This window comes from Arvicola amphibius, chromosome 2, assembly GCF_903992535.2.
Source record: "Arvicola amphibius chromosome 2, mArvAmp1.2, whole genome shotgun sequence".
Taxonomy (NCBI): domain Eukaryota; kingdom Metazoa; phylum Chordata; class Mammalia; order Rodentia; family Cricetidae; genus Arvicola; species Arvicola amphibius.
The window spans coordinates 169,609,735-169,634,158 of NC_052048.2; the positions used below are offsets into that span (position 1 = coordinate 169,609,735).

The window sequence follows — 24,424 nt, forward strand, 5'->3', positions numbered from 1 at the left end:
AATTACAGTTATGAAGTAGCAATGAAAATAATTTGATGGTTGGGGGCGACCATGACATGGGGAACTGTATTAAAGGGTCGCAGCAGTAGGAAGGTTGAGAACCACTGGGAGGCTGGCTAAGTAACTCCGGAGCAGTGTCAAGAACCCAGATTGCAGATCATTTGATGGATAATGGTGGCCATGAACTTCCGACACTTTTTGCTCTTCATCCATGAAATTGAATGAGCACTCTTGTATTTCAGAATCCTTACAGAAACTTCGGGTGCTTTTTTACTCTAAATCCAATTTTACTGTTCTACTGGTGACTCGCAACTCTGCTTGGAAAGAATACTAAAGACCACTTAGGCTATGGAACCTGACTCCAATCACAGGAGACTGAGACAATATGGCAGGGGATCCAGGTCAAAATTACCCTTTGAGAAAGCCGAGCATCACGTTGATTAGGCAAGCAAGGTAAAACTCCCCCCTCCCCAACCAGCATCACCTCTGGTTCCAAAGGTTCCAAAGGTTCTACAATTGCCTTGTGGAGCAGTTGGACTTTTTAAATAGTTTATGTTTAAAAGGTGGTAATGTTAAAGAAAAAAATACTAAAGATTTAGTATTACTCAACCCACAAAATTTATTTATTCACTGATTGATTGATTGATTGGCTTGGGGGAGGAGCAAGCCTTAGTCCACATGTGGAGGTCAGAGGACAACCCAGTGGAATTAATGCTCTTCAACACTGTGGATTCTGGTGTGTGGGCTCAAGTATATCTTCATACTTGGCAGCAAACACCTTTGTGTACTAAACTGTGCCACGGCCCTCATCACACAACAAAATTCTGTCAAATTCTTCATTTGTAAACCTCTTAATTCTTAGATAGCTTCCTCTGTTTTGCTCAAATATTCTCTCTCCTTTTATTTGAATAACATTTTTAAAATTTGTTTTACATACCACCCGTTCCCTCCTCTCTTCTCATCCCCACCCCTTTTGCATCTACCCCCTCCCCATCCACTCCTCCATCTCCATTCAGAAAGGGACAGCCTTCCCTGGGCTTGAACAAAGCATGGCATATCAAGCTGAGGTTCTTCCCTCCTGAGCTTCTCCCATTATGGCCAACGCAGGACCGGGGGTAATCCAGCATGGAGAACAGGTTACCGAAAAGCCAGCTAAGCACCAGAGAGAGGTCCTGCTCTCGCTGTTAGAATCCTTATGAAGAGACCAAGCTACCAAATTGCCACACACATGCAAAGGACCTAAGTAGGTCCCCTGCAGGCTTACTGACTCCTGGTCCAGTGTCTATGAGATCCCATGAGCTTGGGTCAGTCATTCTCTTCTTTGGACTTTTGTACACTCTTCCTTTCCCAGTTCACCCTTATAATCAATTTGAGTTTTACTCATTAAAGCAAGGTTGAGCTTCCAAATCATCACAGTTCCTTCATTAGAGCAGAGAAGGAAAAGAAGAAAACTCATACTTTTGATATTTTATTTTCTTTGCTACCACTCATCTTGAGTTCTTTCTGTTACTTCCAAGCGATGCCAAGTATCTAGTGGCTGGAATTTATTGGGATCAAAAATAATATTGAATGGTTTTCTCATGGCTGGAGCTGCTGAGTGATATTAGGATTTACTGGACTTTTAAAATCAGTGACTATATAACCCTAGTTTATTGAATATGCCTGGAATGATATTGAATGCCACAAATATTCTCTTTAAGGTATTTAATGTACTTAAAAATAAATAGCAAATGGCCTTTTACTATCAGCTTTTTCTCAGTAATCTAAGTAGCAGTTTAAAACAAGGAAAGTTCACATCTGGGGCTGTTGTACAGGAGTGTTCTTGTTTGCTTTATTTTCTGTTGCTGTGGAAACTACAATGACCAAATGCAGTTTAGGAAAAGGGTTCATATAGCTTATACTTCTGGGTCACAGTCCATTAATGAGGGAAGTCAGGACAGAAACTCAAGCAGAAACCTGGAGGTAGGAGTTGAAGCAAAATCACGCATTAAATCTGCTAGTGGTTTGTTCCGTGTTTTGTGCTAATTGACATTTCTAAAAAAAAAAAAAAAAAAAAAAAAAAAAGCCAAGGCCCACCTGCCTAAGAATGGTTCAGCCCATTCCATCAATTAACAATCAAGATGATGCCTCACAGACATACTGGCAAGCTAGTCTGATCAAGGCATTTCCTCAATTGAAGTTCTCTCTTCCCCCAAAGACTCTAGGTTGGGTCAAGCTGGCAATGAAAACTAGAATGGGGGCATGCAGATATGCAGTGGTAACTGGAATCCTAGTGACCAGGAGGCCAAGGAGGGAGGAAGATCCCAAAGTCAAGGTTAACCTGTGCTACAGGCTGAGTTTAAGGCCAATTTAAGCAACTTAGTAAGACCTTGTCTCAAAACAGAAAGTGAAAAAGGAGCCTGGGACACCTTGTTTTTGGTAGAGTGTTTCACAAGCATGCAAGGGATCCCAGTATCACAAAAGACAAAACTGAACCTGAAAGCCAGGCTATGGATATCGATTCAAAAACTCTCTATGTAAGTCAGTGTGTGTGTGTGTGTGTGTGTGTGTGTGTGTGTGTGTGTGTGTGTGTGTGTGTGTGTGTGTTTGTGTATGTGTGTGTATAATATTTGTGTGTATGTATGTAAACAGTATAAATCAGTATATATATATACATATACACTATACATATTATCTTGTCAGTACAAGAGATAAAAATTTCTGAGGAACATTTGAAAAGTCTTTCTGGAGAAATAGTTATTTCAACTTCATTACTTTACTTAATTCTTTATGGAAAAGAAACAGATTAACATCAGAGGTCATAATTCAGATCAGCAGAGAAAGACTGGATTTTTGGATTGGCCAGTTATCTTTTGAGGAGCAGTTGCCTCCACTCTCCGATCACTGAATTCAGTTAATTCTTTAGTAATTTAGAAGACACTAAATAACAGAAGTGCTCAGCGAATGATCCTCTTCACTGGCTATGGTTGAAAACGGAGACCCCATTTCAGGAAGTCAGGGTAGGGTATGGCTGGCTTCAGTCTCATGTCCTCCTGTCTGAGGTCTGTTAGAAATGATCCCTGTTTCCCAAGGTGCTACGCCCACGGCTGTCACGCCTTTGTAGCAGAAAAATGCCGCTTAGGTGAAACGACGCTGAAGGGTTGGGGTCTGCGCTCCCAGGAGCTGAGCCCCAGGCGGTTCCCTGGCAATCAGCCACAGTCATGATTCCGGATCAGCAAACTCGCCCTGGCTAGCCCTGGCGCTGTATTGAGCTTTCTGTTCCTTCTTTGTTTCTGTATAGTTCTTTTATCTTGCCAGCAGATCAAGAAGTTCCAGGACATTACCAATAATAATAATCAAACTACTGAGACATATTGGACTCTGGCTCGCTCTCTGGGAAAACTTATGGATACCCTAGAACAAAAGGAGCTCATGATGGGAGAGGCCAGAATGAGAAACCCCCACGTGCATTTTAGATAACAGAGAAAGGCAGGATTCTTGACATTAAGAAACCAATTATTCACCATCGGAGCAAGCCTTGGAAGTATAACCCTAAAGAATGGTGTTTTGGGTTACCATGAGAACAGATATGATTTAGGGCTATGAGAAAATAGTTGGTTAGTGGTGTGAGACAGATTTCAAAGAAGAGCTCTGCTCACCTGGCCCTAACCACAAGACATACTGGAAACAATCAATTGTCTGTAATCAATTTTTCTCATGTAAAGCTTTTGATTATTGCCTATAATCATTCTTCTCATGTAATTTGTTTGCCAACTTCCTTCTGTGATCCTATAAAACTGATGTTTGAACTTCAGTAAATTTGCAGCAGCATATTCAACCTTATTGAGTGTGTCTGTCTGTCATTTCCTCGCCGATTCCTGATTTCTCCTAGCCTTCACCCCTGTTCTCCCGCGGTTAGTGGTCTCCACGAGAGGCGGTCCGTGGCACCAAGGCTAAGCAATCAAACCTGACCTCCATAGATTCCTGTCACACCACTGGCTGATTGCCATGAAGGAAACACAGGATAAGCTGGTTTAATAATTCTGTGTCTGTTTGCTTTCCTGGGGTGTCCTATGGTTGTGGTTTATTTCTGGTGTCTAAGTCCCTATTGCCCATGGGACTTCATTTAGCCAACTCTTCTGAGTCTCTGCATCTTCTACATTTTTATTTTATACTGGGATTCACAAATTATGAAAATCTTGATACCATAAAACTGACTCAAATATAATATCTTTATTTGCAAACAATATATAAATAGAGAAGCAACTTGAGAGTGACACAGTATACTTTAGTATGCTAAAATATGGTATAAAAATGACGGATTTGCCATTTGCCTGTGGGTTTGTCATTCAAGACCATCTCAATGCCTGGTTTCCTTTAAATGGGGACCACTACCCCCAGTGTTTGTAGCTTACATTGAAATTATCATTGACTACACTAAACTTCAAAGGAATTTATAATTATTGTTACAGATTCTAGTAAGCCATTAATTATTCTGATGCAAATTAAATCAATACTATTTCATGGTTTATTCCAGAAAATGTGTCGTGAGGGAAATGGTTTGCTCTAATAAAGTGATTAAGTTCTTTTACAGCAGGTGGATTTAGGCATCTACTTTATTGTCATATTTATTGGACTCTTATGTATTAATATTTGCTGGAAGCTGTGTTTCAAATTGTTATTAATGATGCTCATTAATTTATACTAAATTATTCATCCTGGACCTTCCTGGAGTAGTCATGCATTTTCCTTTATAAAAAAATTTCTTGTCCTCTGGAAAATTCATGTAGAAGAACATCAAAGGAAAATTAAGCTGCCATAACGTAATAAAACAATCTTTCATGCTGTTTGGTCACTGCAGTGAAATCATAGGGCAAGCAAATTGAAGTGGTCGTCTACATACAGCTTTTATCACCAAGGAAAATGAGCGGAATTCAAGGTTCTTATGTTGTCATGGTCAAGACATAGAGGAGTCCATGGGGAAAATTGGTTTTGTAGAACTGTGTGACTTTGATACTTCCACTGACAAAGAAGTGAAGGAAGGGCACTTATGGCCTGCATTTGCTGAACGCTTGATAGGCGTGTGATTGATGGATGGGTCAGGTGGTGGGGACTTTGTGCAATGAGACTCCTCCTTTAGAGCACATTGTTGTGTCTTGGAGCTGGTCATTTTTCCAGGTCAAATTGTGTCTCCACTTACCTCAGGTTATGGGTTACATCTCATTTCCTGCAGCAGAGTGCATGTTATGCTTCTTCCTCCCCAAACAGTATGATATTGAAGTGTTGCGTGGTGTGTACTTGTGGTATGGCATGTCCTTTTCTGATAACAGCATAAGGAAGGCATCTGAGGCCATCAAGAGGAAGCTGTGAGGACTGTCACACATGTAGCAATGCAATTGATTTCAGATCTTGAGAAATTACCTGTGAGTTGCCCAAATGAGGCCAGACGTATGCTATATTCGTTCTCTTCAAAAACCCTTTGGATAATGCTATTTTCATAAAACAAAAATGAAGATTTGTAAAGGACTCAGAGCATTTGGAGTAGGCAGAATCCCAATGACGATTGCTATTGTCTAGAAAGTTTTGCTCTGGATCCGTTTAGAAGTTAGTTCTGTTTAGATCTGTGCTGTTTGCAGCAATGTTTACTTTGAGCAAAATACAGAGAAGAAGTAGTAGACATATACGCTAAGGGAGTCAGTGCTAACCTTACTCCATTCGTGATCTAGCACAGGATTGGAACCTACTATAAAATCCCTTTAGATGAATGAAAGAGGACAGGAACTGAACTCTTCCCTTGCTTAGGACCACAGGAGACTAAACCTGAGGAAAGAGCAGGGAGCACTTCTTCACGATCTACTCTCAAGTCTCAGTTGACTACACAGTTGCCCTTATTATATGTACTTCCCATTTTGCTCTTATGAAGCCAGGGGGAGATGCTCGATGATTAAGACTCACATGAGTCCTGAGAGATTGCTCAGCAGACCAGAGGGCTTGCTGCCCTTGAAGAAGACCAGAGTTCAGTTCCCAAGAACTCATGTTGACCAGATTAAAAATACCCTGTAACTCCAACTCCAGGGCATCCAGTGACCCCCTTCTGACCTCTATGGGCACCTGCAAACAACACATGGACACATATGACAAACATATAAATAAGTATGTAAATAAATAGAGACTGGGCACAGTGGCACATACCTTTAATCCCAACACTTTAGAGGCTGGGAGATCTTTGAGTTTGAGGCCAACCTGGTCTACATATTGAGTTTGGGGATAGCCAGAGCTGTAGAGAGACCTTAAAAAATAAAAAAAAACCAAACAGATAAAATAATCACAGGAAAGAATTAACGGATTAGCCTTTGACTGATAGTGAGCAGTAGTGGGAAGCATCTGAGTATAGAAATAGAAGAAATAATATTTCAGTTGTGGTTAGAGAGTTAGAGAGTTTCTAAGATTTGGGGAGCAATATTTTAAATTCTCACTAATGTAGCATTTATTATGTTTTCAAACTCTGTGTGTGCGCAAATGTGTGAGTGTGTGTGTGTGTGAGTGTGTGTGTGTGTGTGTGTGAGTGCAATCGCTGCAGATGCTAGAGGCATTGGATACCCTTTGACAAGGAGCTAAAGGCAGCCGTGAGCCTCCTGATATTGGTGCTAAGAACAGGACTCAGGTTGTCTGCAAGAGAAGGTCCAGCTCTTAACTGCTGACTCAACTCTCCAGCCCCAGTCTAGTGATTTTTGAGCATTTAATATATGCAAATTCTGTGCAAACCATTTTAAGGGAATTTTGTATTTAATTCTGTTACCACCCCTGTAAGTAGATCATTTTTATTACTACTTTAAAAATTATTTTTATTCTATTTTGCATATGAGTATTTTGCTTGTATGTATATACATGTATTGTTTGTATGCCTGGTGCCTGTGTGTGTCAGAAGGCACTGGATTCGTGGAGTGGAGCTACAGATGTTGAGCGCTACCATGAGGCTGCTGGATACTGACCTGGGTCCTCTGCGAGAGGAGCTGGTTCTCTTAACCTCTAAGCCATCTCCCAAGATCCCTATTATTATTTTTTGATAAAGATACTGAACTTAGAAAGACCAAGGAGTGGAGTCTTAACCCATAAATAAATTCATTAACAAACACAGTTTGAAAAATATAATTTGTAGTCTTATTTGTAAAAATTTGGAAAATATTGGTTAGTGACAATTCATAACATGTTGGACAATTAGAATATGCATGTTGGTTGGCTCCACTTATATCTTCTTAGACCCAAGGTCCATCTGCTTGGTAAAACAAGAAACTTTAGTCCTAAGTTAAGCCCATCCATGGTCCCTGTGTATTACCTTCCTCTTGGCCATCTGCAAATGGCTCCTCCTGGGACTTCCTTTGATCTCTGTGGAGTCTGTAGTTCTTTGCTGTTAGTCCACAGCTTGGCCTTAAATAACTGGTCTCAGAGTTGTTGATCTTTGTCCCCTTAGTGAGGCTTCTGGATGCTGTTTTGCAGATTTTTGATATGGATAATATACATCGCAATCTTAGAAACTCCACATTGCAGTAGAGAGGTAAAAGTATTCTCTCCATCTTTAAGACATCCCTTAAGCCAGACAATGACAGGTTAATAGCTTACAACTCCAGTAAAAATTTTCCAGATACTGCCTGGCATTTATTTCATTTCTGTGTCTTTTTAAATCCCCTTTTAGTTAGGGTTTCTACTGCTGTGATGAAGCACCATGATCAAAAGCAAGTTGGGGAGGAAAGGGATTATTTGACATTTACTTCTAGATCCTAGTCCATGATTGAAGGAAGTCAGTGCGGGAACTCAAGCAAGGCTGGAACCTGGGGGCAAGAGAGGTTGCAGAGGCCATGAAGGGGAGCTTTCTGGCTTGCTTCCCCTGGTTTGCTCAGCTTGCTTTCTTTAGAACCACCCACCACGGCCTGGACCCTCTGCCATTAATCACTAATTGAGAAAATGCCTTACAACTGAAGCTCCTTCCTCTCTGATGTCTCTAACTTGTGTCAACATGACACACAAAAGCAGCCAGTACATCCCTAAGAACAAAACATTTATATTTGCTGGTTTGTGTAAGAAGAAACTTTAGTTCACATATTAAGCATGTATTTATTTGATCCTCTCTATTTGGTGCCAGCCTGTGTCTAGCAGCAGACAGACAATGGAGGGAAAATTTCAAAACAAGCAAACGAAAATTTCAAAACAAGCAACAGAGGCCCTGCCGTGTCTAGCTTCTAGTCCTGTGAGCTAAGACGACCTTCCCTGCACAGAATCCCTCTTCTCTAAGGCAAACAACTTGCTAAGTTTATAATCTTGACCCACCTGTGGATGTGTCCCTCACTCTTTTCTACTCTCCTGAAAAGGTGAGAGAACTAATATTCCTTAAATACCTTTTTAGGGGATGGTGGCTAAAGAGAATTCGTCTGCAGTCTCTTTCCCATAAGATTGTTGGGTCTCACACAGACGGAAGGGCAGCTGGTTGGCTGCATGACACACTCATGATCAATGTGCTAAATTCACAGCAAGATGGCATTTCCGATTTGGCCAACTTTATATCGAAAATCAAGACAACTCGACTTGCAGATGACCTTAGTTCTCCAGTTACCCTTTCAGCAAACAAATGAGAAGTGAGTCTATTTCTTGGCTTATAGGAGACTTGGACTGTGTCTCTAGTGCTTTCAAAGAAGAAGCCAAACACTTATGAGTGACTCCAGGGTCACCCCTTTCTTATCCACAGGCATTCAAGCTATAGGTAATTTCCTTTGCAGATAGTATAATTATATGCTCTTACTAAAATGCTAGTTTTTATTTTTAATTTTAATATGTGTTGTTAATTCTTTGATATTTGTATATGTTAATACCCACTCTTCCCTGCTTCTTCTGAATTCACTTTTAGCCCCCCCCCCCCAACTTCCAACTAGCCCTATGTTCTCTCCGTGTTACCTGTATACCCATGAGTGTGGAGCTACCCATTTGGGGCATGGTAGCCCACTTGGGGGCCACACTTAAGGAAAACCGACTCTCCTTCCATTAGCATCCCTCAGCTATCAATTGCTCCTTGAACTTAGGCAGGAAGTCCCGAGCCCTCCCTGCATCCACGCTGGAATCAGCGGTTCTGAGTGAATGGATGGAGTGACTGAAATTGCACAGGTCTTATGCAGGGGACCACGGCTGCTGTGAGGTCGTCAGCACAGCAGCCCTGTCATGATCAGAAGATCCCATGTTCCCCAAGTCTTCCCTGAATTCTGAGTCTTAGAATCTTGGTCTACTCTTCCAGTGTGTTCCTTGAGCCCACGCCCTCAGTTTTACCTGATTATACACCCTCATTTTTTTTCAGTAAGTCCCAAGATACAGTAAAAGAAACATTGGGTTGACCACTGTCAGTTGCTGATGATACTTGGCCCATATGCTAATGTTTTGATACAGCAGCAGGCAGTTTCACAGGGTTCCGTCTAAGCCATTGCCTGCTGTCCTGTGCAAATCCTCTGGCTGGAGATAAAGACACTATTCCTTTTCTTTCATTCTATTTCTGTATGTGAACCCAGATCTATATGGCTGAGTAGACTGGGGACATGTCCCCTCTCTTCCAAGTGTGGTGTTTCTGTTGGGTCATGTCTATTTGCCCCTGTAGTTCACCCTAGGCCTTTCTCCGAAAGGCTGCTCTTTACAGCCCACTTCAGCATCCTTTACTTGGCCTTGGGTAGTAGCTAAAGCTCAGGCACAGGGAAAGAGAACATTGGGGCATTTGTCCCCTATCCTTCTTGCCTTCGAAATATCTGTGTCCAATATCTGTGGCCTTTGCTTAGGGACTGCAAGAGAAGTTATTCCTGACTGCAATCTCAGCTTCGGCATTTCTGAAATCATATTTGTGATGTGTGTGAGTTTTATGTTCCATTTTCATAGCTTTTATGCCTTCTAGTTAAGCATTAAGGCTTATAAATGCCCTAAGGCAGGAGCAGCAATTAGCATTCTTTTAACTATACGTATTTATACTTCTAATCTCAAATCATTATTAATTGCTAATCAAGGACTTTTACCTTCAGTGGAAATTTAAAACACAGAACAGTATATTTAGTTCAGTAATAAGAAATGCAAGATAGCATCCAAACATTTGTGAAACATAATTAGACTTTTGCTATTACCTTCATATTAATTACTAGCTATGGGGAAAGAAAACATTAAATCAAACACACCAGAAAATTGGCAGCTAATTTTTTCCAGTACATGTGTTTTCCAGTGTTATAGTCGCTACCTGTGTTGTATATAATTACATGCTTCACAGAGCAGGAGGAATTACTAACCAAAGAAAGGATTTTTAGTTCACTTGGGTAACATTTTGGCTTGTAACCACAGTTGACTACCTCATTGCTACCTAGAGCACCTGGTGTGGGTCAGCATTGTGTTTTAGTGTCGTGAAGAGTGTGGACGACTCATGGGAGCCACATACTGGAATCTAGAGGACTCCTTGCCAGTGCCACAAGCCCAGTGTTCATTGGCAAGAACAGAAATGCCACACCAGGCCCCTTACTTCTGCCTCAGTCTCCCTGTTCGCATCACAGCACCCCAGTCAGGAGGCACTCGGACACATTCTACCAGATGCTCAAAGGCACAAGGACAACAGCCTTGGTGCATCCCTAACAAGTGGTCCATTTTTTTTCTCCAGGTGACTGGGATGCTTAAGCTACAAGTAGATATAGAAGAAAAGCACAGTCCTACTGGCTAGATAATGTTCCACATCTGAATCTACTGTCCACTCTGGCATCATGCTGTGGGCAAGCAAACCTAATGGTTGCATGCTCGGTACCTCGCATTGAATTGTTTCTGAAACACTTTAACTATCCTCTGTCCATGAATTAGGGAGTTATTTGGAACACTACCCATTTGACAGGGTCTCATCTCCCAAATTCCCTCAAAAACAGCAGCTACTTCCGACACTATTATAAGGACACTTCTAGGCTTTCTGAATGTGTCTAGGGAGTAGGAGGGAGGTGGGTAAGATGGGGAGGAAATAGGGTGACAGACTTCTTGAAAGAACCTTGGATGAATATGCCACATAAAAGACCTAAGAAGGGACCGCCCAACAAATATTTGATTCTGTTAAATAATTTAAGATGATTAAATATGTCCACGATCATTTGTAATATTTCCATGAAATATAACTGTATTTTCTACATAGTAATGGAGTTCGTGCCTGTTCATTTTCCCCATACTCAAATAAAATAGGAGTCACTTTAGATAGTAAAGTATAGCTAATTACAAAAGTTTCAGGGCAAGGAATCATAAAATGTAGCCATCAGCAAGTATGAAATAATATAATGGAAGCCTGGTGTGTGTAAATATAAATTACTATAAACTTTATTTACTCAGTATTAAATTCTGTTGTTGAGTCACAGTAATGGAAAAACCCTTTGCATTTTTGGCAACTCTCACATCAGCTCTTCCAACATTGTGTATAGCTCCAACATTTGAAATAAACCACAAAAGGGGACAAAGTTCTTTTCTCCTCTCTTCTCTCTCCTCTCTCTCTCTCTCTCTCTCTCTCTCTCTCTCTCTCTCTCTCTCTCTCTCTCTCTCCCTCTCTCCCCCTCTCTCCCCCTCTCTCCCTCTCTCTCCCTCTCTCTCCCTCTCTCCCCCTCCTCCCCCCCCCCTCTCTGGTACTACCTTGATAACACCATTGAGATATTAGCCTGGTAAAAGTAGGCTGTGTCTAGCATCTCCAAGGTCAGCTGTATTTAGATTTCAGATACTGGGCTTCCTGTGAGTGGGAGACACTGGACTCAATGGTTCTGTTGTCTTATCACGTCCAGAAAAGCAACAAACAAGCTCTTCGGTAGAGATACAATTTTCCCTAATAATAACTTCTTATGAATGTATATATGTAGTGAAATATTAAGAACATTTCTTTTTACAAGGTTGAGGGATTTAGTCAACATTTTATTTTCTCTTTCGCCACAGGAAATTATTATACCCAAGGTCATGTACGTGTTAAATTCATGCTCTACCAGTGGGCCATACGCCTGGCCCCCATCTCAACCTTTTCAAAGTTGTCATTTCCAGTCCAGTGAGATGGCTCAATAGATAAAGGCATTCGCTTCTAAGCCTGATTAGCTGAGTTCAGTCCCTGGGACCCACACATGGAGGAAGGAGAGAACCAGCTCCTGTAAGGTCTTCTCTGAGCGCCACGCACATCATCCCGCTCACACAGATGTAATTTAAAAACATTTCAAGGTTGTGATTTATACGGAAAGAAATGGTCTTCTATGGCTTTTTATTTGTCAAATTCAAAAACCGAAGCAGTCTGAGTAACTCCAATCCCGTTGTTACAACACGTTGTAACTTGATTGCTAGGGAAGCCTTACTAATAGATTTCCAGGACTTTTTTGCACCAAGTCACACTGTGCTGAATAATGAGATCTGGTACGCCATCAAACAGCTCTCCTTGTGTGACCTTACTTGGGACTGTGAAATGTTTTAAATTAGACTGTATTAGTGTTGATCAAATGTGCACAAGAGGAAAATTCCTTTCAAGGCTTCATTTCATTTCTAGAGCTGGAGATATTACCTGACTTAAAAATCAAGCATTGTGACCTGGTGTAAAACCACAACTCTCCTACAGTCTTGGATAGAGTGGAAATTAGGATACGTGTTTTAAAAAGCAATTTGATAATGCCCAACAAATTTACAATGCACTTATCTATTAACCTGGTGATTTTTTATGCCTAGAAGAATTTAGATAAGCTTATACAGGTGCACCAAAACAGTAGTATGAGAATGTTCATCACATCGTTGTTAAAATAGCAAAGGAAAATATTTCAACAGTAAGTGCACAGTATAGGAGAATGCCCTAATTAGTCATATGTAGTATTTAACGGAATACTATAAGCTACTGAGAAGTGTGTGTGTGCTTAATTCTACATAAAATTGAGACATAAGCCAGGCATGAGCCACTAGGATGTCTGTGCTGTAAAATTTAAAAAGAAATACCTATGTATATGAGTTAGTACAGGTACACTGGTATTTATCTCAGGTGTGTCCGTTTATGTTTTAGAACAAATAAAATGCTTCTGACTCCTGTGCTTCTGTGGATGCCAAAAGCTGATGTCACTTTTGATGGAAGTAGGTCGTTTTTGTAGTGTTCCATAACTTCCAGGCATTCTTATTACGTTTATCCAACATTTCCTCTTTGTAAACATCTCAGTATCACTGTTCTGAAGTAAGACGCTGTCGCTGTTCTTCATGGGTGTAACTTAAATCTTTCTGAAATAGGTTTAAGACCCTGGCGAACTTTCCCGGGTCTAACCACCTAAAGCATATGAAGCAAGGCATTGTCAGGAAGTCAGCCTGTTTCCTGAGTGCACTCACACCACAAACAGCGCCTACGCTACCTTCTGTCCACATCAGACCCCTGAGCAGTGTGGACGGAAGTCAGCGCGGGCTTGGATGGCTAGCGATACGCCATCTACCTTCCCTTCTGAGCAATTAGAACCAATTATTACAATTGGTCTCTTGGTCTACGGTTAAAAATAAAAAAAATGAAAATGAACGACTCCCAAAAGAAATCCTCTCTCATCATGCTTTCATTATTAATTAGATTTATTTATTTATTTTACACCCCAACCTCAGTTTCCCCTCCCTCCTTTCCTCCCATTCCCTCTCCCAATCCACTCCTCCTCCACTTGTGTTCAGAAAGGGGCAGGCCTCCCACGGATATCAACAAAACATGGCATATTAAGTTGTGGTAGGACTAACCACAAGTATTAAGGTTTGGAAAGGTAATTCAGTATGAGGAATAGATTTCCCCAAACAGTCAAAATATTAAAGACAGCCCCTGCTTCCACTGTTAGAGTCCAGCAAGTAGACCAGGCTACACAACTATCACATATATATATATATATATATATATATATATATATACACACACACACACACACATATACATATATACATGTGTGTATATATATATGTGTGTGTGTGTGTGTGTATATATATATATATATATATATATATAGACTAGACTGGTCCCATGCAGACTTCCTGGTTGTTGGTTCAGTCTCTGAGCTCCTATGAGCCAGGTTAGTTGATTCTGTGGGTTTTCTTGTGGTGTCCTTGACCCCTCTGGCTCCTACAATGCTTCTTCCCTCTTTTCATCAGATTTCCCCAAGCTTGGCCAGTGTTTGGATGTGGGTCTCTGTATCTGCTGCCATCAGTTATTGAATGAGCCCTCTCTGATGATAATTGGGGGAGAATATTGTTAGGCATCATTACATTGACTTCTCTCCCCTCCAATTGCGTTCGATTCTATCCTAGGTCTGTGGGCCGCTCATTCTCGGGGCTCTGGCACTCCAGGCAATGTCAGGTCTGGCTGGAGTTGGCTACTCCCACAATCTCTGCAACACCCTTAACCCAGAACATCCCATCGGCAGGACAGACTGTAGGTCAAAGGTTATGTGACTGGGCTCGTGTCCAGTCAAGGAAGTCTTGCCTGGTCACAGGAGATGGCCTACGTATCCGCTATTGCTAGGAGTCTTAGCTGTGGTCACCCTTGTAGATTCCTGGGAGATTCCCTTGCCCTGGGTTACTGCCTAACCCCGAACTGTCCCCCTTTCCAGTCCTCCCTTCCAGACCTCTCCCCTTCCACTCCTCTCCCAGCCTGATCCCTCATGTTTCTATCTCCTATCAAGTGTTCTTACTCCATAGCTCCACTCTGGCTTCAAAATGGAGGGATGGGCCTTCTCCCTTTGACATAGCACGGTCTAATTTGGAAGCAATTCCCAGAAAGAACCAAAGAGAATGACTGTGTTTTGCTTGTGACTCTTTTCAGAACTACGGCTTCCAGTGAGTCCCTCTGTGTGCCTGGATCAAGGGACACAGTCACAGCTGCGTGCCTCCAGTCACCTCTTAAACGGAGCCAAGCCACATATATGGAAACCATGGGACTGGCAACGCGAACAGCTGTAAGATAAACACATTGAATGTGCCATCCAGCATATACTGTAGGAAACAAGAGAAAAATTTAGAAATCAGATCTGAAAGCTTGGTTGTTGGGAAGGGGCGGAGTGGGGTGGTTGTCGCTTAATGAATTACTAGGCCCCATTCACAAGACGTTCAGTTATTGTGTCTTTTAAAGGAATGTCATCATTGGCTTTCTCCTAGACTAATTCAAATTTCTGCTGCTGTACAATAAACATTTAGGTAAATTGGATTTTTATCTAGTAAGTTATATTAATGTAAATTGAATTTAGAACCTTGACAATGTAGAACTATAAAAATTTAACTTCTATTTTATACCCACATGACATTGCTCTAGTCTTTGCGTATGGCTGAATGGATTTTCCTTAGCTATTAAATTTTTATGATTCCTACTGTCTAAGAAAGGGTATCAAGTCGTCCAATGTATTTTCAGGAAAGGGTATTTTTAATACAATATCTGTACTAATTCTTTGAGAATTTTGTACAGTGTATTTTGATCTTATGCTCCCTCTTCTCTTTCTCCTAGCTTCTTTCAGATCCACCAGGCACCTCTCCAACTTTGTGCCTTTTCTTTTTTAATAACCAAGTCAAATTTGTACTCCCTACATAGTGATGGGTAGGGAGCTGGGTGGTTCACTGGCGCTTGATCAACCTGTCAGGGCCACACTCTTAAAGGGGTCTGACTCCCCGATAAGCCATCAACTATCAACAGCTCCTCAGTTAGGGGCGGGGCTTGACAGACCCTTCCTGCTTGACATTCAACTGTTGAGTGGCTTGATCCTCCGTAGACCTAGTGAAGGCAAACACAGCTGCCGTGAGTTCATGAATGAAGCCCTTTCAGTAAGGTCTACCCTGACCTCTGGCTCTTATAGTCCTTCCCCCCTCTCCCATGGCGGGGAGGGGGTTCTGTTTGTAGCTGAATGCCCCACTGACACTCAGCTTCTGCACTTTGATAGGTTGTGGGCTTCTGCATTAACCACTGTCTATTGTACCAAGAAACGCCTCCCATGAGGTCTGAGAGCTACTATAATCAACAGGAATAGGATTTTAGAGAGCAGTTTATAAAACGTTCATTTAACAAACCTACTAGGCTTAACCCCGGAGCCTGTGAGTGCCTCAGGCATTCTTAGCCAGATTTACAGTACTGAACATCCTTTTCCTCCTGTGGAACATGCCGTAAGTTCAAGCAACAGGGGCTTGCTTTAGCCCGTAACATTTATACCACTATTGCCCCCAGGGGCATATTTTGTGCCCCAGGTCATTATTGTAGTTCTCAGGATTCATGACTGGTAGGGCTGTTGATGTCTTCCTCCTACCTCAGGAATCTGTACATAGTACTTTCCCCTACTGCAAACGCTGGCCAGCAGCAAGGCAGCTTCCTGGTCAGTACTGGCTTCACTTCTCCATGTCCTGTGACCCAAGTGTGAAGTGTCTTCAGCAATGGGGTCTGATTATCATGGCAACCAAGAGCAATAACAATAGCCAGTATCCTTCAGGAGATCTCTGAGACGCTCCTGACCAACAACTCTGGGAGAAGCATCCCACACTCTGCACCGGCGTTTTATTTTGCTGACTGTAGCTGCTGGAAGGAACATCATCCCTTACTTAGGGTGATTCTCACAAAACTCGCATTTTCTTATGCAGAAAAGTCCATAACTATGACGTTTATACACAGTAGGTTTCCATATGACTTTTCCAAACATCCTTAGGGTTAGTTAGTTATCCCTCTCCTGGCCTCCTCCTCTGCCCTTCCCTCCCATTACTCTCCCCATTTAAACTCCCTCCACATCTCCCCTTTCTCCTTCATATCACCTGTGTACCTGTCTTCCGTCCCTAAGATCTTTCTTCCCCCTCCCCGCAATGGTCCTTTCCTCCTGGACTCCACAGATTCCAGGTAAAGGATCTTAGAATGTATACAAACCAGAAAGAAAAATAGAATTTAGTTACGTCATTCAAGACATGGATGAGTTTGCCTCACCTAACTGTATGATTGCTAACTAGATAATGTTTCTGCATTTAATAGTACTTAATGAGAATTCATATGGAGCCTCCGCATGAATTTTAACGTCCACGGTTGTCGTAAGCACAATTTACATATTACCTATTAGACTTAGATACCTGACATATAGCTATGATACAGGAAGGCAAATGATGATATATTTTGGTACAATTTATGATGGATGTGTATTTGTTTCATCACAAAACAAGAAACTAATATTATTTGCTGCTTTCTTCACACTCGGCCTTTAATAATCAAGAATGATGGCGTGTTTGTTTCGTAGATGTGGGATAATTGGGAAAGTATTCTAGCATAGTCTTGATGGCCAATCCGTTGTTAAACAAGTCACTCTCTTTGCACAAACAGAAGAGAGATCACCAAAGTAAGCTACCCCCTCGGGGGCGGGGGTACCTTCTCACCCAAATTCATGTATTTACTTCTGCTGTTACATTCCCATGAATCCGACATGGTCACAGGCAGTGCCACCAATTCAATTTTCAAAAATCTTTAAACCTTATTGTAGGTATTGTTTTCCTTTGGGGGAAATCGTTTGATTCGGTTTTCTGGCGCGGAGAACTCTACCCATTTGGTAGCGTGTCTCCGAGCCCGAGCACCCCCTGGTGGCGAGAGAGTAACCCACAGCTGCAACTGTTTCAGGAAATCCGCAGGCGAAGCCTGGGCTCCAAGGGGACGAATTACGGAGATTTAGGTCACTCACCCAGTACATACTCAATTCTAAATGCAGTGCTATGTTGCTTTATATATATATATATATATTTTTTAGGAATCACACCACAGTCCTTGCTCCACGTGAAGCAATCTTCAGAGCCGAAGAGCTATCTGTGATTCTTAAAGCCTATGTGTTGGTGACCTCCTTAAGGCCGTTGCGTGCATTCATTCATTCAACCGGCACGGTGTGGAGCCCACCAAAGAAGAAACGCTTCACTGTCAAGGTAAAATCTGACTGAAGGTGTTAGTTCACACAGTACGCCGAAGAGAAGTAAAATGCGTAGGGCTGCCATTCTCTGACCTTTATGGCTATCAAATCCCTTTGAACAAAGATTGCATCTCTTTTATTGCTGCAAACAGAGATTTTCATTTAATGCGTGCAAGTTCAAAAATAAGCTGGAAATAGCTTAATTTACTACGGAGCACGAAGGCCTGGTCCTATTTTTTCTTTCTTCAGCCCATCATCTTAGTTCAGTTTTTGACCTGTTAACCAGCTAGTTTTGCCAGATTTCTGTTTTTTCTGAGTTTCCATTTATTTAAGAAAAAAAAATACCAGTCAGTGCAACAAATGAAAATATAATTTTGTGTTTCCACATTCTGCTTCCTCGATGAGTGTTTTGTACGTCAGTCAATACTGACTTGAATCTGCTGGATGAGAAGAAAATCCCTCAAGCGTGCACAGTATTGCAAGCGTTGGTATCAAAGAAAATGAGGGAGTTTTCAGGAAGAGCTCGCTATGCCTCAAAAGTGGTGTCCTAAGAGGTAGCCCAGGCATGCGGAAGAGCGCAGCCTGGTGGTTAGAGCTGGCCGGCTGACCAACCCTGGGACACCCAGACCCAGAATCAGGGTTATGAATTGGCCCAGCCCAACTCCACCCCATCGTGATATGCCACAGAGCTCCGGTCGGGGTGAGGGGTTCAGTCCTGTGTACCCAGGGCTACAGGAGCTGCACGACGCAGGGTAGCAACAGGATATCCAGGAAGAGTCGTAGTGAGGGCCCAGTATCAATGGTGTAGCGAGACCAGGGGCCTCCATCCAGACGAATGATTCTTTACAACGAACGTCTGCGTTTTGAAAATGCACAGATAAAAGGGTCTTACTGAGTGACTCACTGTAGTGTCGCACTGTAGCTCCCTGACGAAATGTTCCACTTCGTCCTCCCTGCCCTTCTTTCTCTTAAATTTTATTTTGTTTTATTTTGGTAGGGGAAGGAGATGAGTGAGATCAGGATGCATAATGTAAAAGATACAAAGAATAAATACAAAGAAAGTTTTTTTTTAAAGGAGGTAGCTCAGGTTCACTTGGTTCAGAATAAGTTTTCTGAGAACACATATCGGATAGAATTTAAGGAAACTTTGATTTCCCAGGAAAGCATTGCTCAGAGTGCTGGCGGGAGAAATTGGGAAGAAACCAGACGAATGCGTGACGCAGTGAGGTCCAAAAGTGACTGGGTGACTTCTTTTCCCGAATTTGCTTTCTATCAGTTGCGCTCTGAACTCTGGGAAGTGTCGTGAGGGCACGACAATTGTTCATTTAAATACGGCACTGAAAACCTCACTGACCTGGGAATAGATTTAGGTATTCTGTAGCCCCGGCAGTACTTCATATTCTAAAGATGCAGAACTGACGGCCCAAGTCCTTAAACTTGCTTCTTTTTACGTTAAAATAGTCATCCGACCTCAAGTCTAGAAACGTCCGTGGTTTTCTGCGAATCTTGAAAGGAAGCGTCAAGTTGGCTTATTCCAGCCTGCCTCCTGTGAGTCTTTCCAGCAGCTGCTCATGCCGTCGCTGCCCCCGTTATTCCTGTTCCCCCTCCCATTGATCTAAATTAAATGTACCTGCCGATTTCTACTCATTTTGACCTAAACAAAATTTTGCAACTTTATGTGGTTTAACCAACTAGTGGAAGATGGGCAAAGACAGATGAGAATCATAGTCTTTAGTTATGTTACATGTTATGTTAATCATGTAGCAAGTTACTATTCCCAGATTCAACACACATTTAAGCACAGACCAGGAAGGTCTACTGACTTTCTGTTAGTGTTGTTCTGGAGTCAAAGGCCTGCGAGCCAAGAGTTCACATTTCAGAGGGCAGAAGATGAGCGTCGTAACTCTAGCACACACCAGCAGCTTTGGAGGATTTTCCCTTTCTATCTTGTTGCTTAGTGTATTTTCCTTTTATTTCACTAAAATCACAGTTTCCCATTTTTCATTGTAAAGCTCAAACATTCTGTAACTTTGAAGGTTATCATTTTTAATATATGTAATGCTCAGCGGTTGCCACTAGCTTAATGCATGCGGTCATGTTTATTTTCTCATGCCGATGTTTGCTTACCTATTTGTTTTGAGAATGAATCTCCGTCTAGCTTGTGATCCTCCTGCATCAGCATCTAGAAAGTTAGGATGGCAGATGCCGCCACCATGCCAAGCTATTGTCCAATGATTCCTGAAATGTTTTTCTCACTGACTTCTTTTCCCTCCCTTTTCTATTGGCTAAATTTTGATCTTTCTGTTTCTACCTTTTTTGACGTGTGTGTGTGTGTACGCACATGGGTGCTACCCAGATGCATGAGTGTGTGATCATGCACATGCCAGCTCATACTGTGAAGTTCAGAGGACAACTTTCAGGAGTTTGTTCTCCCCTTCTTCCTTTACATGAGCTCAAGGGATAGAAGTCAGATTGCCAATTCTGTGCAGTGCTTTCATCTGCTGAGCCATTTCCCTTGTCCTGTAATTTGATGATGATGATGATGATGATGATGATGATGATGATGATGATGATGATGAAAGTGTGCGTGTCTATGGGTGACTGGACCCACAGGCCATGACGTACTTGTAAAGGTCAAAGAAAACTTTCATGAGTCAGCAGTTTCCTTCCACAGTGGGTCTCAGGGGTCAAACACAGGCTACCAGGCTTGGTAGTCAGTGCCGTTGCCTGCTGAGCTATTGATAGCCATCTGTTCTTACTGGATACACTTTCTCATATCTTCTCTCTCTTCATGTGCTTTCCGGAAGCATTTGTTTCCAGGACAGATTAGTCTTATCTTCCGAATGTATGTGTATGGCACATGCTGGAGCCCCTGAGTTTTACCTCCGTTCATTTCTTACTGCATTTTCTCTTATTACAGTTGGGGATTTCTCTTCTAAATTTCATTTTGCTTCCATCTTTGATGATTTCCTGGAGTATGTTAGTCATAGTTATATCCACTTACAGTTTTCCTGGATGGTCCACATAATTCGGCTTGCTGTGCTTTGTTGGGGCAGTTGTGCTTCTCACATGCGTGATGACCACGGACTCACCCTCTGAAACTGTAAGAGAGCCTCAAAATTACGTGCTTTTCTTTATAAACTGCCTTGATCAAGGTGTCTCTTCACAACAGTAGAGCAGTAACTAAGGCAGTGAAGGTTGAGGTTTGAGAGTAGGTGAGTTAGAGGGTCACATTTGGCTGGAAATCCCGCACATCGCAACTACTCACTTATTACCTTTCAGTCCTGGGCCTGCGCTCAGCATCCTTCAGAAGGGAGGAACAACAGCGTGAGGGAAAATACACAGAGAAGAGGCAGGAGGAAACTTTGCGTTCTTCCCCTTAAAATGTAAAGTTTAAATGATCCTCTCATGTGCCTCCAGCAACTCCCTCATGCACATGCAAGTACACTCTTCCCTGTCCATGGCCATGACAGGCCCCACCAATTCAAAATTGCTTTCAGAATGCCTTCTGCACGGGCTTTTGAATTTTGTTCTTCTGTTGCCAAACCTACGCCTCTGCCTTGTTTTACCCATGCTAGTTTATTATCTTGAAAGGAAAACCAAGATCTTAATTATTCTGGTAAGGTTAAAGGCATCCCCCACCCCCTTTTTTGGCTAATGGAAAAGCCACTCCACCTATTGCAGTGGAAATGGCCCCAGAGATAATGAGTTTTCTGTAATAGACTTATTTATGCTTTCCCTGGAGCTGAGCCCTTAACAGTCGGTTTCCCCTACATTTCCAGGCTTCATTCACTACTTTTCCATTTTTTGTCATGCCCTTGGGATGGATGTGAGCCACAGTGTACCACAGGAGAGCATGCAACTCTTGTCAGTTTCAATCTCTTCTTGGGATTTATCTTTTTAAGACCTTACCTGATTACTCCTAAGATAGCTTTATCTGCTGCTAAGGTGAAGTAGAAGGGCTTCCTGAGCTAACATGTAGAGGAGATTGTTCCTTTAGTAGGTCAGCATTATGTTCGATGATGCAGAGTTCAGAAAACAAGGGTAGTGTTTATGTGCCCTTCAACTGAAGTACTTAAGTTTCTCAACAAAAGATCTTATTCACGTGGCTGATCAGTTTGCCGTTCTGTTAAATATGTTCTTCTGGTATTTGCATATGTATAAATATACACAGAAACCTCTTCATGCCATTGTGGAGGACAAAACGTAAGCAAACTCACTTAAGACTAACCATGTTATATCAGCATGCTGCTAAACTCTGTCCTTAAAATTCACAAGACTTGTGTGGTTGTGCACATGTGTGCATGCATGTGTGTCTGCATATTTATGTGCATGGGCGTATGCACATGGTGCATATATGTGTGTGCGTGCATGTGTGTATGTGTGTGCACGCACATGTGTGTGTGTGTGCGCACGCGTGCATGTTCATACACTGGGTCCTATATTACGAGACTGAATTAGTTAACTCAGCAGTGGTTTATTTACTGTTCAGTGAGGTGAACCCACTAAACTGGTTATCAGTGGCCATGTATAGAACATGCTGGCAGCTAAAGGAAGTACAAAAAGCAATAAAGGCTAGGAGTATGAGCTCATTTATTTCCAATTAGGCCTGTTGCTGAGATGCTTTATCTGTGAAAACTCTGGGAGCGGATGGAAAATATCAAGACATGCAAACCTGAGAAATATAATAAAGCTTATAGCCCAAGCTTTAAAAAGTCACTTTAGGATGAAAATATTTTAAAATTTAAGTGAAATGTTAACTCTTTCTGGGGATGTTCCCTCACAAAAGAGGTAGGTAGAAAAATGTGGAGACTACTGGCGGATACAGCACTTGATCACTGCGTCCATTCATGCGAATTTAAATAACCTGACATGCCATTGTTAAGACATTATTATTGTCTTGAATATAATAAGTTCAACATTATGCCATAGTTTATTCAGAAAAGATCTTACCTCCTCCCTTCACAACTTCCAGCCCTTTCTCCGACATTCTAACTGGAATTTTTAGTTAGGTGAGTCCACGGCTGTCTTCACACACAAATCACGTAGATTAACTGTGAGAAATGTCATAAATTTAGAGTTGGCTCTTAGAGTAAAAAGTCATGAGTTATCCCTTTATTCCCTGTAAATCACAGAATCAGAAGTTAACCAGCGGAGAGGAATCTCTGATGACTGTAACTTTTTTTTTTTTATGAGGGTGGAAGATTCTTCACACCTGTGATTGTAGCTGGCGCTTTTGATGAAAACGTATCGCAGAAGTGATTTGTGCCTCCAGGCAGGCAGCTTGTCAGAGCCTTATTTTTGTCCAGTTGAAACATAACCTACATGAAGTCATTGACCAGGTATCATATATTTGATATCGGATATAAATTTATTTGACAAGCTAGGTGTCAAGTACAAATTTATATGGAGATAGTCCTCACATATAATCATCTTTTGGTACATTCATCTTCGTGGAATTGAATTAAAGTTCATTTGAAATTTTTTGAATGTGTAAGGAAACTGCTTGAGTCTACTTTACCACTAACTGCCCTAAGGCCAGCCACTCTACTTTGCAAAGGTATGAATTATATGGGTAAATGGCTGGAAAGTTGTTTCCAGTAAATGCAAGAGACTGCTGTCATCGTCTGGATTCCTGAACACTTTGATTTAAAGGGTAAAATCTGAGGGATGTGGCCACTTCTCAAGTAAGAATCACCAATGGAGAGCAAGCAACTGCCAACTCCCTGACTTTCAGTCAGTGACTCCCACTTTGGGGGACCTTTCTTTCATTTCTCCTACCTGTAGTTCCCTTGGGTATCAGTGAACTCCGCGAAGTGTATACAGAGGAAAAGCTCAGAACTTAGCTAAGGAGGGACCACTGTCACTTACAAGGTCCCCTTTCAGAAAAATGCATGGGTCCCCTTTTCCTTCTTCCACTTAGAAATACGACACACGTGCAGGACGGAAGCTAGCCTCCTTTGTCATCATATTTATGCAGGGCTTTGGATAATGTCAGGGACGACAGCTAGTGTGATCCCAGGGTGAAAATGAGGAACGTCTCGGCAAGCAGTGATAAAGCTACTCTACGGTTTCAACCTTAACAAGAGTTCTTCTCTGATGCTCAGTTTTATGTGTGGAACTGCAGGCTGTGGAGTAGACCTTGTAAAAGGCTTTCACTGAGCATCTGGTCTTTCAGGAGGCCTGAGCGATTTATGTCATCAATAGAAAGAACGTGAATAAAAGTCTGGTCCCAGTAGTTTGTAAAACGAGCTGATGTATTACTTAGTCCATTCCTGCTCAGATTCCCTTTAAAATGCATCTGGTGTTCATGCCAAGTCTGGTTTTCTGTAAGTGGGAACCATAGATAATCAACATGGAATAAATAGGAATGATGTTCAAGAAGAAAATAACCAATAACCACAAAACACTTATCTAATCAGTTCACAGTGGTGCTGTCATTATTGTTTCAAATATGTATTTGCTAGAGAAAAACTAATTGGCTTATAACTGCATATGATTTTAACATACATGAATAGTTGATCAAAATAGTTGAT

General features: G+C 41.8%; 1 protein-coding gene across 2 annotated transcripts in view; it reads left to right on the forward strand.

Annotated features, from left to right (window-relative positions):
* Positions 1–24,424, forward strand: part of Cped1 (cadherin like and PC-esterase domain containing 1) — a 271,573-nt gene that overhangs the window by 93,349 nt on the left and 153,800 nt on the right. For both annotated transcript variants that reach the window (XM_038318771.1, XM_038318772.1), the window contains 2 exons: positions 14,804–14,936; positions 17,736–17,904. In XM_038318771.1, the coding sequence (XP_038174699.1) occupies positions 14,804–14,936; positions 17,736–17,904 (302 nt within the window). The remainder of the gene's footprint in view (positions 1–14,803; positions 14,937–17,735; positions 17,905–24,424) is intronic.